The 19,464-nt window shown below is 38.8% G+C and overlaps 2 protein-coding genes across 2 annotated transcripts in view; one reads left to right on the top strand and one right to left on the bottom strand.

Moving 5' to 3' along the window:
- The window catches only part of si:ch73-109d9.2 (uncharacterized protein LOC565042 homolog), a 32,170-nt gene extending 24,177 nt beyond the window's left edge, over positions 1–7,993 (bottom strand). Inside the window, exons 1-2 of the mRNA XM_061911748.1 lie at positions 7,375–7,993; positions 5,485–5,600 (exon numbers count right to left, since the gene is read on the bottom strand). Coding sequence (XP_061767732.1) covers positions 5,485–5,600; positions 7,375–7,645 — 387 coding nt within the window. The 5' untranslated portion in view covers positions 7,646–7,993. The remainder of the gene's footprint in view (positions 1–5,484; positions 5,601–7,374) is intronic.
- A 1,509-nt stretch (positions 7,994–9,502) lies between these two features.
- Positions 9,503–19,034, top strand: LOC133558043 (mucin-17-like). The gene is made up of 5 exons (XM_061909107.1): positions 9,503–9,911; positions 13,115–13,281; positions 13,577–13,625; positions 13,701–16,015; positions 16,141–19,034. The coding sequence occupies exons 1-5, from the start codon at positions 9,659–9,661 to the stop codon at positions 18,898–18,900; spliced, it is 5,544 nt and encodes a 1,847-aa protein (XP_061765091.1). The 5' UTR covers positions 9,503–9,658; the 3' UTR covers positions 18,901–19,034.
- The last annotated feature ends 430 nt before the right edge of the window (positions 19,035–19,464 follow it).

Genomic DNA, 19,464 nt, shown 5'->3' with positions numbered 1-19,464 from the left:
CTTCCAGTGATAATGATATGTGATCATGATTCTTAAAGGGGGCCTTTTATCTAAAACCAACTTTTCTTACCTAATGGTACCTGTTTTTGTATGAACCCTGGTTCCATATGAGTTGGGAAATTGTGTTAGATGTAAATAAAAAAGAAATACAATGATTTGCAAATCATTTTCAGCCCATATTTAGTCGAATATGCAACAATACAACATATTTGATGTTCAAACTGATACTTTTTTTTTTTTTGCAAATAATCATTAACTTTAGAATTTGATGCCAGCAACATGTCTCAAAGAAGTTGGGAAAGGTGGCAATAAATACTGATAAAGTTGAGGAATGCTCATCAAACACTTTTTTGAAACATCCCACAGGTGTGCAGGCTAATTGGGAACAGGTGGCTGCCATGATTGGGTATAAAAACAGCTTCCCAAAAAATGCTCAGTCTTTCACAAGAAAGGATGGGGCGAGGTACACCCCTTTGTCCACAACTCCGTGAGCAAATAGTCAAACGGTTTAGGAACAAAGTTTCTCAAAGTGCAATTGCAAGACATTTAAGGATTTCAAAATTTACGGTCAGTAATATCATCAAAAGGTTCAGAGAATCTGGAGAAATCACTCCACGTAAGCGGCATGGCCAGAAACCAACATGGAATGACAATGACCTTTGATCCCTCGGACGGCAATGTATCAAAAACCGACATCAATCTCTAAAGGATATCATCACCACATGGGATCAGGAACACTTCAGAAAAACACTGTCACTAAATACAGTTTGTCGCTACATCTGTAAGAGCAAGTTAAAGCTCTACAATGCAAAGCGAAAGCCATTTATCAACAACATCCAGAAACACCGCCGGCTTCTCTGGGCCCGAGATCATATAAGATGGACTGATGCAAAGTGGAAAAGTGTTCTGTGGTCTGACGAGTCCACATTCCACATCGTGTCATCCGGACTGTTATCGACGCAAAGTTCAAAAGGCAGCATCTGTGATGGCATGGGGGTGCATTAGTGCCCGAAGCATGGGTAACTTACACATCTTTGAAGGCACCATTAATGCTGAAAGGTTCATGCAGGTTTTGGAATAACATATGCTGCCATTTAAGCGCCGTCTTTTTCATGGACACCCCTGCTTATTTTAGCAAGACAACCCCAAGCCACATTCAGCACGTGTTACAACAGCGTGTCTTTGTGAAAAGAGTGCGGGTACTTTCCTGGCCCGCCTGCCGTCCAGACCTGTCTCCCATCGAAAATGTGTGGCGCATTATGAAGCGTAAAATACGACAGCGGACACCCTGGAGTGTTGAACGACTGAAGCTCTACATAAAACAAGAATGGGAAATATATCCACTTTCAAAGCTTCAACAATTAGCTTCTTCAGTTCCCAAACGTTTATTGAGTGTTGTTAAAAGAAAAGGTGATGTACCACAGTGGTGAATATGCCCTTTCTCAACTACTTTGGTACGTGTTGCAGCCCTGAAATTCTAAGTTAATTATTATTTGCAAAACAAAAATAAATTGTATGACTTTGAACATCAAATATATTGTCATTGAAGTGCATTCAATTGAATATGGGTTAAAAAGGATTTGCAAATCATTGTATTCATTTTTTATTTACATTTAACACAATTTCCCAACTCATATGGAAACGGAGTTTGTATGTTTGAGATCTGTAAAAGTCCCATAAAATTTAAATGAAACCATGGAGTCTTGGCAGAGATATTTATAAAACCATCTTGCCTTCCTTCATACTTTTCCAAATGAGTATTTTGGAGTTTGCCTAATTTGTGACGTTCTCCTAACTGTGCAACAGCGGATATCTCCATATGTGGTAGAGATTTACCCGAAGATCTTTGCGAGAGTCTGTGATTATAGTCCGTTGTTGTAGTCAATAAATTCCTCCTTTTTTTCTATCTCCTTGTTGTGGAGCAGACTGGCTTGTAAATGCACATGTATCCACGGTTGTTGTCATTTCAAATAAAAAGTAGTGTATAGTTCTATCTCACATCTGTCAGTAGAGTCCATATGGAAGTACTAAAAACTACAACATGACTGATGGGGTGAAAACGCAGTTGAAGTGGAGACACAAAGACCACAAAGAAAACGGCGCATGCTGAAGAGATGGTTTGAGGATGGTCTGTAAAACAAACTCTATGCAACATTTTGACCAAGGAACCAGCAATTACATGTTTTGTAGACCACGAGGATGTATTTTAAATGTAGAAAAAGCATAAATGCATGACCCTTTTAAAGGGGAAATGCACTTTTTGGGGATAATTTTGCCTATTAATCACAATCCTTGTGTGATACAATAACACACTGTTTTTCCTTTTTTTATGCATTCTATATCATAAATAAACACTAGCAAAAGTCAGGTAACAATAAAGGTAACGGGAGTTATTACATCATTGCATATATTGTGCCCATAAGGCCATCAATTGCAGCGCAACAATTTCAAAGACAAATTGCAACCTTCACTTATTTCCTTAAACAACTACTAATCATGGCAGACTTCATGATATACAACGATGACTACTTCGGCACAAATGATGATCAAGAACCTTATATTTTTCAACCTGACTAGTAGGGGGATGATCTACGAATTTTAGAAGCAAAGTGATAAGCAGATCCAGCAAAGAGCAATATTGCTAAGTGTTTAACAAGAAATACAAACTTCAAACATAATAAAACAATCACTTACTGTACAATTTCTTCTCTCACTGGGATGCCGACTGATGGGTTATTCAAAAATTCCATTTAGATTAAGAATGAATCAGCCCTCACGCAGGTAAAACAAAAAATATATATTTTTGGTCTCTTCTCGCCATCTTCGGGTCTAAGTTGAGTGTCAAAGTTGACCAACTTCTCGGTTTATGGCCACAATCTTGTACTAATTCTGATTTATAATCTAAAATTACCTTTAACCAACTCAGAGGCCATGCAGGAGCTCGCCGGCTCAGTAATGTATGTCAACAGCTGCATAAGCGTGTTACCTCTGAAATCACGGCACCGCTAAAAGTAGTTCTTCAGCGTTAAATTTGGTCAATATTCAGGTCACAAGATGTAAATTGAGTATTGTTGGAGGTTTTTAGAGGGCTTTATGGGAGAATAGATTACTCCCATTGTATTATCCCCCTCGTATTTGCCGTATATTACAAGTTATATTGCATAAAAAAATATAAACAAATGTCTTATAGAGAGATAGTGAATGATAGGCAAAACTCTGAACAAAGTTCAATCCCCTTTGAGATACTGACAAAATGCAGTTTATTTGCTGTAATGGAGGTGATAACTATTATCATAGAAGAGTGGGTCCAGACTTTCTATGGAAATACATAATTAGCTGCTAGTTGCATTTCAGCCGGGCAACTAAAAATAAAAACAGCGTCAGCCAGAGTGGATTGATGTTTGTGATCGGCAATGAAATGCATTGATCAAGAATGGCGATCAGCTACTTTACCACTACAAGTCTATGACACTGATCTGTGGCCGATCGATAGGCATATCCCATACCTCAGATAATATCCTAAAGCCACCATGAATTGATTAACGTGGACCCCGACTTAAACAAGTTGAAAAACTTATTCGGGTCTTACCATTTAGTGGTCAATTGTACGGAATATGTACTGTACTGTGCAATCTACTAATAAAAGTATCAATCAATCAAAACTAAAGTCTCTCAACAAGAGAACACTAAAAAAAAAGACAAAAAGCCCCTTTTAACTAAGTATAATATTTTGGATTTAAATATTTATCAGATATTCATGAATACTTGCCTCATCTTTAGAGTTCTAAATAAACTTGCTTACCCTCCCCCTCCCTTGATAAATTGTATTAATAAAAAAAATTGCAGTCAAGTAAACACCAGAGCAGAGACCAGAGGGGACTGCAACATACAAAGGCACAGGACTACCGTATTTTTCGGACTATAAGTCGCCGTTTTTTTCATAGTTTGGCCGGGGGTGGCACTTATACTCCGGAGCGACTTATGTGTGAAATTATTAACACGTTACCGTAAAATATCAAATAATTTTATTTATCTCATTAGCGGAAGAGACGAAGAAAATGTCAGCAATCGTCACACACACGTCAGCAATCGTCACACACACGTCAACCAATAAGAATTTGACGGGGGGGGGGTCATGGCAGAAGTGCATTGTGGGTCATGGAATGCTAATTGCTATATGCTACTGCCATAGCTATTAAAATGGATAATTTCATCGTTGGCGGTAACTTATAAAAACTGAGAAGGGTTGAACAAAAATGGCACCAAAAAGGAAATCATGTACTGCAGGTTACACAATATCAAATAATATTATTTATCTCATTCGCGGAAGAGACGAAGAAAATGTCAGCAAACATCACACACATGTCAGCAATCGTCACACACACGTCCACCAATAAGAATTTGGCGGGGGAGGGTCATGGCAGAAGTGCATTCTGGGTGATGGAATGCTAATTGCTATATGCTATCTGCTACTGCCGTAGCTATTGAAATTGATCATTTCATCGTTGGCGGTAACTTATAAAAACTGAGAAGGGCTGAACAAAAATGGCACCGAAAAGGAAATCATGTACTGCAGATTACAAGCTGGACGTAGTGAAATATGCAGCAGAAAACGACAAGAGGAAGCGGCGCATACCTTTGGGGTTGGCAGAGTTGTTTAGAAGCGACATCGAGGAAGAAGATTTCATCGGATTTATCGATTAGGAGTAACAGATTGTTTGGTAAACGTATAGCATGTTCTATATGTTATAGTTATTTGAATGACTCTTACTATAATGTTACGTTAACATACCAGGTATGTTCTCAGTTGGTTACTTATGCGTCATATAACGTACACTTATTCAGCCTGTTGTTCAGTATTCTTTATTTATTTTGAATTGCCTTTCAAATTTCTATTCTTGATGTTGGATTTTATCATATAAATTTACCCCAAAAATGCGACTTATACTCCAGTGCGACGTATACATGTTTTTTTCCTTCTTTATTATGCATTTTTGGCCGGTGCGACAGATACTGCGTAGCGATTTATAACCCAAAAAATACGGTAAATTTTGCCAAATGGTGTAGTCTATCAGAGGCATACAGTCATGGAACAGGATGCCAGCCAATGTCGGAAACTGTGACACCTATTTAACATCTAAAACTGCACTGAAAACTAATCAGACATGCACGCACAATTATATTATTAATTTGTTTTTTCTTTGTTTTATTTTTTGTCCATGGTCTGTGCTTATAGTATGTTTGCAAGGTTTAATGCCTTGTGATTTATGTATTCTTTTGTATCGTGACCTGTAGAATGTATTAAACTGCTTTAGGACAACGGATTAATATGAGCGGTTGTACTAACTGCGGCATATTTACATTGTTGCTCAATATTGATATATATGAATTGTCCTAATTCAAATAAATACATAAAATTAAAAAAAACATCCCAATTAAAAAGACAACAGATTACACAGGTCCCAGGATTTATACAGCAAATACCTGTGACACTTTCATATCGACACAGACCTCCTCTTCTATACGAGAAGGATGTTCAGCAGCATCTTCTTGGCCTTGCATATCTTCTTGCAGTTCACTCTCTTGTTTAAGGTTTTTATCTACAAAAGAAGAGATTGTAAATAGTTGGGATCTATAATTGATTGTTTTATTACACTTTATTAGCCACACATTGGACTATTAGGATAGGGTGACCCCGCCTTCCGCCCGAATGCAGCTGAGATAGGCTCCGGCACCCCCCGTGGTCCCGAACGGGACAAGCGGTAGTAAATGGATGGATGGATATACTACAGGACATGTGTTTATCTGTACAGTTCTGATTTAATGTTCACATTATACAAAGTCCAAACGATTAATAAAGCCTAAACTATCCTCCAACATCGACTCATACAAACAAGAGACAGAAGGGGGTCTGGGTGGGTGTGACAAAAAAATCTGATTTTAAAATGCAAAAAAAAAAAAAGGAGATGGTTTTTAAACCCTGATTTGTGGGGGATAACAGCCCGATCATTATCCATGGGGAGAGAATGCAGCGGGTGTCCGCCTATAAGCACTACAGTATTTCTTTTGATTCCCAGTTAACTTGGGCCAACCAAGTTGACTCTGTTTTCTCCCGTATTAACAAGTGCCTGCTCTTTCTAAGGAGGCTCAGGGTCCACGGTATGGCAAGTAATATCATGGTGTTGTTTTATAAGGCAAACATTGAATCTGTCAACCGTTATGGCATCTCCACATGGTATGAAAATCTGTCTGTCAAACTCAAAACTCAACTTCAAAACCTTATCAGGAGGGCTGGTAAAATAATTGGCATGCAGCCCCCTTGTTCCCTTCAAAAAATATTTGACAAGACTGTAATAACCTGATGCAATAATGAGTGCAATATTGGGATAGTGCAATACTGGGGGAGTGTAATGTGTGATCTCATAACAAACTGATATACTTGCACACTGTTTACTGTTGTCACTGAATTGTCTGATTAACTGTATGTATGTATGTATGTATGTATGTATGTATGTATGTATGGATGGATGTAAAACGTTTATTGTCCTTCTGGAGACAATAAAGCTTATCATCCATCCATCCATTTTCTACCGCTTGTCCCTTTTTGGAATCGCGTGTGGTGCTGGAGCCTACCTCAGCTGCATTCGGGTAGAAGGCAGGGGAACACCCTGGACAAGTCGTCACCTCATCGCAAGGCCAACACAGATAGACAGACAATATTCTCACACACATTCACACATTAGGGCCAATTTAGTGTTGCCAATCAACTTATCCCCAGGTGCATGTTTTTGGAAGTGGGAGAAAGCCAGAGTACTCCGCACAGAAATATACCGAACCCGGGATTGAACTTATGACCTTTATATTGTGAGGCACATGCACTAACCCCCCGTGCTGCCCATAAAAAGTGAACTATCATTATTATTATGGGCTTCACAGTGGGAGAGGGGTTAGTGCGTCTGCCTCACAATACAAAGATCATGAAAAGTCATGGGTTCACTCCCGGGCTCGGGATCTTTCTGTGTGGAGTTTGCATGTCCTTGAATGCGTGGATTCCCTCCGGGTACTCCGGCTTCTTCCCACTTCCAAAGACATGCACCTGGGGATAGGTTGATTGGCCACACTAAATTGGCCCTAGTGTGTGACTGTGAGTGTGGATGTTGTCTGTCTATCTGTGTTGGCCCTGCGATGAGGTGGCGACTTGTCCAGGCTGTACCCCGCCTTCCACCCAATTGTAGCTGAGATAGGTGCCAGTGCCCCCTGCGACCCCAAAGGGAATAAGCGGTTGAAAATGGATGGATGGATGGCATTATTATTATTATTATTATTATTATGAACAAGAAACACAAAATAAAAGGCAATGAAGGTATGCATTACCTATCTGCATCACTTTTGGCTTCTCTTTGTTGGGCACTTGCAGTGCACTGAAGTCTGCACATTTCAGTCCTCTGTCGCCCTGTGGCTCTCTGCGTTTGCTCTCCGACCATTTTAGTCTCCTCTTTAGACGCTCGACCTGCTCCCTGCACCGTGCGACCTCCTCAACGAAACTGTCCTGCACAAGTCTGGTGATCTCATACATGGCGGCTTTGAATACCGTCTCCATCACACCGGAAAGCTGCGACTGAAAGGTTACGAGTGGGTCGGCCATTTTCCCCTTTGCAGTTCTCAAAAGTGACGAAACGACTGACCCTTTACACTTGTCAGCTCTTTTTTGTCCTCGGTGTCTTAATTATATCAATGCAGCATAATATAGCATCGACTGCTAAGCCTCTCGTTCGCCTGACAACGAGAATTCGAGGACCAACATTTACAGTGACTTTTGCTTCCTATGCCTACGACGACATTACTCCAGGCCATGAAACACAACTACAATATATCTACAAAAAAATTACTTGTTCTTAAATTTGTGAAGCAAACGAATTTCTTCTTAGGTCCGTCACCATTCGCCCCGCCGACATTTTGACTACGGCGTGTATTTTGGGACAAAATAAAAAGATAGCGTATTTGTTTTTGAATACGGTTTTGTTTTTACGCAGAGGGCATGATATACTTTGAAATAAATAAAAACACAATGTCTCTTGCACGTAGTGTGTGCGGAAAATACATATATTTTTCAAATTATTATTTTTTTAGATATATATTTTTTTTTATTGAACAACAAACATACATGTATAATGCACACAAAGCTCAAGGCACTTTCAACATCAGCAATACATGTCAATGAAATAAAAAAAAAGAAATACAGATAGAGTATTAAATAATAATAATATTTGTATTATTAATATTATTATTATGATTATTATTATTATTAATAATAATAATCATAATAATAAATATGAGAACAAACAAAGAGGGCTACCTCAATCACTTAAAATGTTTTGACAAGGATATACATTTAAGGGATTTTGTACTCTTAAGCATTCTCCAATATTTGATTGATAAATGTAACCCATTATGCCAATTAGAATATGTAGGCCTTACTTTCATAAATCGACATTTATGTAGAAAAATGTTTGCGTGGAGCATAATAATGTTGACAAATATTGCTATGTTACAGTCATTTACAAAAATACCAAATTTAATCTATTCTATAGGGAATGGGGATCTTCACACTTTCTCAGCCAATCTACCATGACCAAACTACCATTAATTGATTGACGTGGACCCCAATCAAAGACTTAAACAAGTTGAAAAACTTATTCGGGTGTTGGCATTTAGTGGTCAATTGTACGGAATATGTACAAATGTACTGTGTAATCTACTAATAAAATAAAGTATCTTTCTTCTCCCCAAAAACATGCACAGTCTCACATATTCCACAAACAGATATAACAGTGATCGACCTCCAAATTTAAGCTTTAAAGAACATTTGAAGGGTATATTCCATTAAGAATATTCAATTGTATTTATTCAAATTAGGGGAAGAATAGGACAAGTGTGTATATATATATATATATATATATATATATATATATATATATATATATATATATATATATATATATATATATATATATATTGTCCTTATTTTTTTTACTCCTTCAGAATATATTGTTTATGAACTGTGCCCGGAAAATATTATTACAGTAAAACTGCCCTCGTGTATTTGTTGGAACAATTTTCATCACAGAAATGAACATCTTCAATATGAAGTTTTCTCAAACAAGGGGTAGTATTTGCTCCATCTTTAGTCACCATAGATTTTAAGGATAAAAGTATTGATTTGGTGATCTTTTGAAGCAAAATAAGTATCTTCTTCGTTACATAAACAATCACCATTCCGCCATTTTACTACGGTAAGAAGTTTGGGACAAACCTTAAAAATAGACGGTAATATATGTAACATTTAATTAAGTTTTGGTGTACACAAATAGGATGATATATGTTGGTGCTTCAGTGGGTTTGGACACAAAAAACTTTGTTCGGGATGACTAAGAAAATACAAACGTTGTTTTTCTTTGTTGCCAATCGCGCATGCGCGTAGCCGCTGAAAGCAGACGGGAGCAGAAGTGCGTCACGTCAGCACGCACACACAAAGCGGGGACGGTTTTAGGAAGCCATATTGGAGACAGTCGACGCGCAACATCTCGACTAAGCCGTGACCACTACTTAAAAAGCGCGGCTGTAATTACGAACTCGGAAGAAAGACTACCACGCTGCGATGTCGGCGGGCGATTTTCAGACGAAGTATGCCTCCTTCATGGAGAGTATAGTGAAGAGTACAGTCGCGGAAACTACCAAACTTTTCGAAGGTATGGTTGACGAATTAAAGGAGGAATTATCCAAAGTGAAGATGGAAAACGAGGCCCTGAAAACCACATGCCGAGTAAAAGAAAACGCCAAAACCTTGGCGATTAGCGAATCGTGCCAAAGTGACGACATCCCTGAGATGTGTGATACATCAATACAGTGCGGTGAGTATTTTGTTTGAGTTGTAAAATACTAATTTAGTTTTTTAATTTGTCAAAGTTAGTATTTGTAACGATGATTTGTGTTGGATACACGCGGTGCTTTGGAACAACGGGAGGGTCTCACTTCCCGTACGCGTGGGACGGACAATAGGAGGGAAACTTCGAGAATCTTTGATTATTATGCTAAAATACACCCTCACATGTCGATGTCGGTTATTTAATCTTCTTCATGGTAATCATAAAAAAATAGTCTCTGCATTATATTCTTACATAATATTTGCAATTCCACTTCCCGTTGCAAGATTTGGTGTAACACCAAAGGCCGCGCCTTTTCCGGTTCTAATGGCGGTTTTTTTTAGCTTTATTGAGCGTAATGAATACAATTTAAAATAGAACATAATATAGCACAATAAAAACATTTTGTACATATATATACATATTATACATATTAAAATATCTTAATAGAAGAGAAAATATTAATTACACACGTTTTGTAGAAAGTCATCGACAGGGTGTAGTGCAATCTATTTGTGGTAGTCAGGAGTGACCACAAAAATGTGGTGGGGGTGTGGCCAAAGCTTTCATTATGACACAAATGTGTCATTTGCATAATTAGTTACGATGTGTGTCTTAAATTTGCGTCTTTCCATTTTACAGTGTACATTATTTTGTTGGTTTTTGGATTTACTGTATACTCCCGTCGGCTTTGCGATGCATGATTTGAACTGAACAAATATTTGTTCATTCTCCGTCTCGGCCAGTGTGTTTTCTTGCTTTTGTCCACTTCTTTGACCTGTCAGCGGCAGCTTTTATTTCATTTTCTGTCTGATTAATAATTTGTGGGAGTAGGACATAGATGTAGTAATCTTTGGGGACCTCACAATCCAATTAAGATTAATGTTCAGGGGCCATAGTTGAATTAAACTCTAAATCGATTAATTTTGCATCTAAAATCATTAGGGGTGTAACGATATTGTAGATACCACGGTATTTTGGTTTCCAAGTCTTCATAAAAGTACCGTGTCGCCTGATTGTATCATACTAAAACTTAGTGTGTAGTTTTTTTCTTGCGCTTCAGCGTAGACTGGGTACAAACTACACCCCCCCAGAATCGTATGCGCAGGGTGTGGCGCATGTAAGCATTAAGTGAAGTGTGTTCTTAGTCAATGAGAGGAATTGTATTTTGGACATTTCCTGAAAAATGTCATGAAAATCTATCTGTACCTATTTGCGTTATGTTGGTAACAAACAGACAAAAAAAACCTGGCGGGGGCAAGATAGTATACGTTCTGCAAAGCAATGCTTACCACTTTCGTCTCCAGTTTTTCCAAGGCGATATAGAGCCAGTCGGTCACTAAAAAAAATGTTCAGTGCGGGAAATATGAGGAAACCGAAAACTACTTGATGAATCCTCAATTCATCCATTTTTCCACCCGTTGTCTCTCTCAAAGTCGTGGACGGTCTGAAGCCTATTCCAGCTGCACTCAGGTGTAGGGCAACCTACACCCGGACAAGCCGCCACCTCTTGAACTGTCATCTTGAAAATATTGTTCAAGCCAGCAAGGGCAAAAATCGGTTAGTGAGCTATTTACATTATTAAAAGGTTAAAATTTTGGTTAACTTTTCTGAGAACCGGCATCCATTTATATATCCATCTATCCATCTATCTATATATATATATATATTTATCTATCTATCTATCTATCTATCTATCTATCTATCTATCTATCTATCTATCTATCTATCTATCTAATTACACCACCACATAAAAAAAAGCTAAATGAAATAAATGGACATTGGGGATGCAGCATACAACAATAATAACACAGAAATGTATCTCATCATATCACAACTGAATCAGATATAGTATACGTTTCTGTTGTGAATAATAAAGGATTCATTTTAGGCTGCCTGTGAATAATAGCATGAAATACTCCAGCACCTTCATAACGTTTAGTTATACTAAAGCGTCACTCAAGTCTAAATATATTTATATAGCTTTATTGGGTCTGGCGACATTGATCCATTATGAAACCAACCTGAGATATTTCTGTCCGTTTATTGCCTTAAAAAATCTCCTCGTTAACAACATATTAAAAACACACAAAGACGGACACAACGGATTGATATGCTCGGACTTTGGACTTAAAAAGTTACGTACTATTAGTTTTTCCTCTTCATCCATGAATCCAACATGTTTCCTGTTCAGGTGCTCCTGAAGCGATGTCGTACTTCCGTGCCACGTGAGGTTGATTCTGCGCGTTTTGCAGGAAACGGTCTTCTTTGCAGTGTTTAGGGTGAAGAATTCCCACACTTTTGACGACGTAGGTTGTAAACTTTTCTCCATTGCACTTACACTATCGCGCCTGCTTTCCTCCGCCATTTTTCGAATGTTTCCAGACAAAGAATACGGCTTGGTCACGTGAGCTGCACATGACACATCATTGCCTGGCTTACTGCGCCTGGCGCTGTTTTGTACTTTTTTGTACTTGTTTTGATTATTGTTTCTCAGCTTTTTGTAAATGTTGCAGTTCCTAAATAAAAATTTAGGAAAGAACGAAAGGGGGGGGAAAAAAAGAGCCTCAGCGCACTGCATACATCCAACGAATCGATGACTAAATTAATCGCCAACTATTTTTATAATCGATTTAATCAATTAGTTGTTGCAGCCCTAATATATATATGTATATATACATAGAAGGCTGGATATATGCAAACTGTATTAGCCTGCGAACTAATAAATAAAAGTCCCTACAGGCATCCATGATTTCATTTTTGTTCCTTCTAAAACCGCAAAATGTTCAGACACTTTGGTTCCAGTTGCTAGTTGACGTTTAGACATTTGTTCATCGATTCATGAATCGGAATCGCTTATGTTTTGATTGTGATACATCAAATAATTATTAATTTTTACCACCTCTATCTAGTATTTAACCACACAGTTTGTAGAGAAATCATACTCATCAAGTGAATTAGAGAAACTGCTTCACTGCTCATCCTTTATTAGAAAATATAATTTATCTCACACTTTAGGCACCTTTCCACCAAAAGCTCTTGAACTTTTGCTTCCATGAACCTCCAGCCTCTGGAATTAAAGGTTCCTGTTGAAGTGAGCCACGAAATGGCGAGGGAACACTATTGTAAATAATTTAAGTGTATTTTTCACCATTGATTTCCATTTTAACTTTGTGTATTCATGTTTACAGACCTTCTTTCTGGCCACGACTTGCCTGATATGGTCTGTCAATCGATGGGACAAAGCAGAGATGATCAAAACATGCAATGTGATCGAGAGCAGATGGTTTACATCCTTCTGAAGGACCATGACTATGATGCTTCAAATGATGAATATTGTCAGTTGACAAAACCCGAGGTGTGTGGTGTATGTTAAATTTTGGAGCAAAATGTTTTTGTAGTAGTTATACAAAATACAGCCCCTCTGAAGTTGAACATGCTCATCATTTTGACACGCTGCAAAGTTTTTCTACAAGCAGTAACCGCACTCTAAACTTGGTAAAACTAAAAGTCAGATCTACAAAGGTTTTGATTTGTAGTTGCTATGATCAAACACCTGCAAAGTTATTTCATTCAATGCACTTATGCATTTTTGTTGGAAGTTGTCTGCTATCAAGTTTGTAATTTTTTCTTCTTCATTGTATGTTTCAAAGGTCTCTGAACCCCCTGTCATCAGCAGGGAAATGGAGTGGGCTGTTACAGGTAAGAAATTGAAACATTGAAAAAAATAGTTTTAAACACCAATAATACAAATTGTTTACCTCCATCTGTTTTCAGATTCAGCATCAAAATATTCCCGTGAAACTGAAACAGAATGCCCTCAGATTTACCAGCGATGTTCATATGGATCGCTCAGAAAAAGTGATGATTCCTCAATTCAACGAAGTTCAGAAGGGGTTTGCAAGATACAAATTCATTCAGTTAAGTCACTTGCTATAACAAGTCGCACTAAGGAAGTGGCATCTGGGTCTGATCAAATGTTATCAGAATTTGCGACTAAAGGATCCCCTGGTCCCACAACATTCAAAAAACAGTCGATAGTACCAGAGGTTCGAATTCAGAAACAACCCTTAGGTGAAACACCAAGAAATGAACATACATATGTGGCTGTGCTGCAGTACAGCAAGGTTCCCCGCCCAGGAGAACAACAAGGGGAGCAAACATTGCTGATGACCGACATTGAATTAAATGTGCCTGGGAAGAAAAACAGTAGACAAAGAAGACAGCCCTCAAGAAAAGTGAAACAATTGCATAACACAAAAAAAAAAATAAGTGTTTTGAGATCAAATAATGATGCAGGACATGATCAAGAGATGTCTTCTATTTGCAAGGGGGACACATCTTTAAGTGGGGTTCCAGAAGTATCTCCAGGTATGTCAGTAGATGCTATAACCATTGTTTCTACAGCAATGCGAAACAGATCATTAGAAGACTCGGAAAACCCTAACACGGGGCCCCAGACTGTTTCAGTATTAGCTCCATTAGAAACAGGTTTATCGTCTGAGTCTCAACCACCCTGCATGGAAATAAAACACGGATCTAGTCATGCTCAAAGCGCTGACATTCCATCTGCTACGTTACACGGCCGGACTGCGGCATCGGAACAAGCACCACCATGTCATGTCACAGAAAGCAGCACATCTGCAACGCTTCAGGATGCAATGCTACTCGTCGAAGCAATGGATCAGTCAACAAAGGATTGTATCCTCCCACAAGAAAAGATAGACCAATCAACGTGTATGCCCCTTGTCGCTTTACCATCTAAGGTACAATCTCCAGTAACTACTCAAGCATCACAACCAACCCTAAATATAAATGATCAAGTTGCAGAAGCGGTACCTATATTGGAGCAATCCACAAACACTTACAGCAATTCACAGTCTCAGATTGGGGTGCAACAACATTGCACTACTCCTTTGAACATTATTACATCTCCATCATCTTTGACTTCTACAGTAGCAGAGTTATTTGAGCAAAGCTCACTTTCTCCTCCAATTGGATTGGTAGCATCTGAACAAAACCTGGTAGACTCAGTCCCAGATGAAGTCATCGATCTCTCCAAATCCTCACCATGTACTATTGCCCCGCTCTCCCCAAATCAAATTTCTGCTGTTGTGTCAACTGTTGCTGCTGCACAGAGTAAATGTTCCTTGTCTATGGGAATTTCTGAAATGGAAACTGTTACTGCAACAACAGCTGCTTCTGTTGTCGACCCTGAAACAACAAACGATTCAATAGAACTAAAGGCACACACTAAAATAAAAATAATAATTCCTAGACCTACATCAGCTGTTGGGACTGGTCAGACCCAATCGTCGGAGGCCGAAGACAATTTTGTTGGACCAGATGGTGATGTCAATATGTCGGTATCACAGCTAAGTAACATGTGTAGCATATCTGGAATGACTTCAGATGGAACGGAAGAGTCATTGTTAACTGAACAAATACCAATAATTATATCGCCCCTGTCACCCACACCGCCGCATTGTGAAAGTTTACAAATAACGAACCCAGAACAAGCGGAAACATCTTCAACTGAGGGTGTACCCATCAGCGGTTTTGAAATGACCCAAGTGGTGGTAAAATTAAAAAAGCTGCCATTGTTCACTAAAACTGTTCTGGTTTCGGAACTGGATTCTTATGAAAGGCTTGCTGAACCAGATAGCATTTCATATGCTGCCAATGCCCAGGCATTAAACCCAACCCCAGAAGTCCCTGCAATACCAACCAGCATTTGTCATAATTTAAAAGATGCATCTGTTGTTGAAGCTGTGAATGAGTCTCCAATGTCAGAATATATATCATCATGCATTATTGTGGAAGAGGAACCAGACATTGTGCCATCCTGTTCGCTTTCTAATGTGTGCGAACCTGTCTCAATGAAATCAGCAATAGACTTTGAGAAGGCTAAACCATCAACTGTACCTGATCAAACGACCAAGCCTTCTTTCAACATGACTGAAGAAATCAACAACCCAGAACAAAAAAATCCCGTTACACCCAAGGACTTATCTGACCCCCGGTCACAATGGACTAAAACGCAATTCCTCGCCCAATTGGAAGTGACGCCTGTAAACCAGGACTCTCAAAAGGTAATGTAAATGTAGCCATTTGTAGTCAATATATTTACTGATTATTGCAATTCCAAGCTTACTATATTACATTGTATCCTAAAGGTGCTGTGAAAAAATTTAAGGCATGTATTTTTACTTTCTAGGTATCAACAAATGAGTTTGCAGACGAATCCAGGAGAAAGTCAGAGAGAAACTCTGTTGTTGCCCGTCTCAGAAGTCACCTCAAAATTCACTTGCAAGCTAAAAAAAACAAAGTAAATTCTCAGCCACTTACAGGAAAACGTAACACCCGTGGAAGTCAAAAGATACCAACATCAGAGAATGTTGTTACCACTGACCTAGCCACCAAGCCAATTTCTCTTAGCACAAAAAGTCCCCCTGAGCTCCAAACAGAGACTGAGTACTCTCAAGCTAGTCTCAAGAGACAAAGGAATATAAATACCAGTCCTACTGAAAACACTACTTTCACAATTACTCCTGTTTGCCCAGAAAGCCCGATTGTAACTAAAGATTCTCCATCTCCAGAAAACACAACAACCAGCACTTTAGTTATTTCCCCACTGCCCACCCCTGTAAGCCCCAAGAAACCAACATTAAAGAATGTTGCTACTACAGCCCTTGAGTCCACTAAGCAAACTCCTGTTAGCACGGAAATTCTACCGGAGTTACAAACAGAAATTGGGTACTCTCAAGCTCGTCTCAAGAGACCGAGCAGTGCAGATACCTGTCCAACTGAAAACACAGCTTTCAAGACTGTTCCGGTTGTAAGTAAAGATGCTCTATCTCTTGAAAACACAACCACCAACACTTTAATTATTATTCCCCTACAGCCAGACATTGAGGTCAACATCACCAATGGAAACCCAACAAAACATTCACTAGACAATGACAGCATAAAGATAGGATCTACTATTGAACACATTCCAATAAACTGTACACCGCAAGTTATTGTTGAAGAATGTGCAAACCAAAATTTTGAATCCCCTGTACATTCTAGTTCTATTAAAGAGACAAATGACCTGATTGAGACACATATGCCTCCTCTAAATGAGTGTAAGTCTGCCCCATGCACCGATGATGCTATCTCTGAAAAGTCCGAAGATACAAATCTGATTCCAGTGTCGGGTATAGCAGAAGATAAGCCTTATGTTAAAGAGACATTGCCAGCCAAGATTATTGGAAAGTCTAGCACAAACAAAGCTGAGATTAGCCCTAAGAAGTCAAAAGGAAATGTTGTGTGTCTAAGGTCAAGGAAATCTAAAGATACCACCAGCCTTTTAAAAAATAAACTCTCACCTCAGAGTCGTAAGAAGTGTATCACCGCCCAGGAAAATGCTCGTTCTAAAAAGTCCCAGAAAAAATCCCCACAACACGCTAGGTTGGCTCATAAAAAGGCCGAATCTTCGAGACCGAAGAGTGACTGTGCTAGTTCAAAAAAGTCCAATTCGTCTTCTGTCAGTCTAATGAAAACTAGTACCAGATCTAAAAAGTCTTGCAGTGAATCTCTCAGTAGTCCCAGCCTTGCTAAAGAAGCACGCACATCAAAGCAGTCAAAAAGAGCATCTGGTTCATTATTGGGAAATACTCTATCCCCAAGTCCCAAACTTGCTAAAAAAGCGCACACATCTAAGCAGTTGAAAAGAAAATCTGGTTCATTATTGGGAAATACTGTACCCCCAAGTCCCAACGCTGCCAAAGAAGCACATACATCTAAGCAGTCAAAAAGAACATGTGGTTCATTATTGGGAAATACTGTATCTCCTGGTCCCAACCTTGCTAAAGAAGCACACACATCTAAACAATTAAAAAGAAAATCTAGTTCATTATTGGAAAATACTGTACCTCCAAGTGTTCATTGGATTAAATTGCCTATCATTGTTTCCAGTTCAAGTAAAAGCAGAGAATCTGCAGCTAAGAAATCCAGACTGAGTCAAAACTGCAGTATTTCAGAAAACGTAAAATTACGAACTGCCCAGAAATTAGCAAAAACAAAGACAGTTGCAGAAATAAACAAACCCAAACAATCAAATTCAAAGAAAACAAAGCAAGTGACTAAGCAATATGGGAGCGATGAGACTGGAACCAGAGCTCAAATCGTGTGGACTCCTACAGGGCCAGCGACGGAAGCTACTTCAGTAAGAGGAAAACGATCTTCGTTCTCACCAACCCAGATTGAGGAACGCTCCTCAAAACCTCAGAATCTCACTGTAGTCACTTCGCCGAGTCCTTCTTACCACCCAATACTTTTCAAAGCGCCACCTATTGTATCACCATTACAACCTTTAGCCGTCATAGGTGACCGTCTGCTCAAGAACCAGTGTGGGCAATGTGGTCGTGTATTGAGCAACCCTGCTGCTCTTGCAAGCCACGTCAGTCTCCATACAGGTTACAGACCATTCTCTTGCGATCACTGCGGGAAGAACTTTCCTGACGACAAAACCCTTCGACGGCATGACAGAGTGCACCGCAATGGTCGGATCCATGTCTGCCATCGATGCGGGAAGGGTTTCGTATATGCTTTTGGCCTCACCAAACATCTTCAGATGGTACATGGGAAATTTAAACCATATGTGTGCATGTTCTGTGAAAAGGCTTTTTTCACAAAGAGAGAGGTGACGGACCACATCCGGATCCACACAGGGGAGAAACCATTCCCCTGCCACTTATGTGAGAAGAGGTTTGTCAGGAGAGTGGAGCTAAATGTGCATCTGAGGTGGCATAATGGAGAGAAAAGATTCTGGTGTCCGTTCTGTGGGAAAGGATTTTTAGACTGCAATAACATGAAAAGACATAAGATGATCCATACAGGGGAGAAACCGCATTCTTGCCCGCATTGCCCGAAAAACTTCACACAGTCAGGCCACTTGAAAAAACATGTTAGGAATGTACATAAAATTCAATAGGAAGATAGTTTGTATTGTTTAAATAAGGAAATATAGTTTCTGAATTTTTACTAATAAATGTTTATGTGACACGTTTTTGCCATATCAAAAATTATTATTAGAAAGTATATATTCAATAAAGGAATATAACCCATTGTATTGTATTTCATTTCATTTTTTTTTTTGTAATTAATGCCAAAACAATTGTTTTTCTGTTATGATTTTCACATGTTGCTTCTCCATTCTTGTATTACTTGAGATATTAGTCCTGTATCCACATGTCAAGGTATTATTGTGACAAAACATATGCAAGTACCTGTATGTCATCCAAAGCAATTAAATACAGTAAGTATTTAGTTGTCTACACATTAAGAACGTTTTATTATCTTTTGCACCAGTCTAACAAGTCAAATGTGAGTCTGAGCCAGAGAAACCAGATTTATGTTCTTAGCATTTTTTAACAATGAAAATGGACACGAGTCTCGGCACACAGCTTAACAGATCTTGAAAATTGAATAACCCAAATTTCCCCAAATTGCAAACAATCAACAGCTGCAAACTCAACAATTTGCGGTCACCAAGAGG

This window comes from Nerophis ophidion, linkage group LG01 (assembly GCF_033978795.1).
Source record: "Nerophis ophidion isolate RoL-2023_Sa linkage group LG01, RoL_Noph_v1.0, whole genome shotgun sequence".
Taxonomy (NCBI): Eukaryota; Metazoa; Chordata; class Actinopteri; order Syngnathiformes; family Syngnathidae; genus Nerophis; species Nerophis ophidion.
Note: the sequence above shows the minus strand (reverse complement) of the source record. Positions and strands in the feature narration are given on the sequence as shown.

Excerpts from the sequence above, each read along its gene's own strand:
- LOC133558043 (XM_061909107.1), top strand. The coding sequence starts at position 9,659 with ATGTCGGCGGGCGATTTTCAGACGAAGTATGCCTCCTTCATGGAGAGT. Across the intron at positions 9,912-13,114 it reads TGATACATCAATACAGTGCG|ACCTTCTTTCTGGCCACGAC; the intron begins GTGAGTATTTTG and ends TCATGTTTACAG. Across the intron at positions 16,016-16,140 it reads TAAACCAGGACTCTCAAAAG|GTATCAACAAATGAGTTTGC; the intron begins GTAATGTAAATG and ends TTTACTTTCTAG.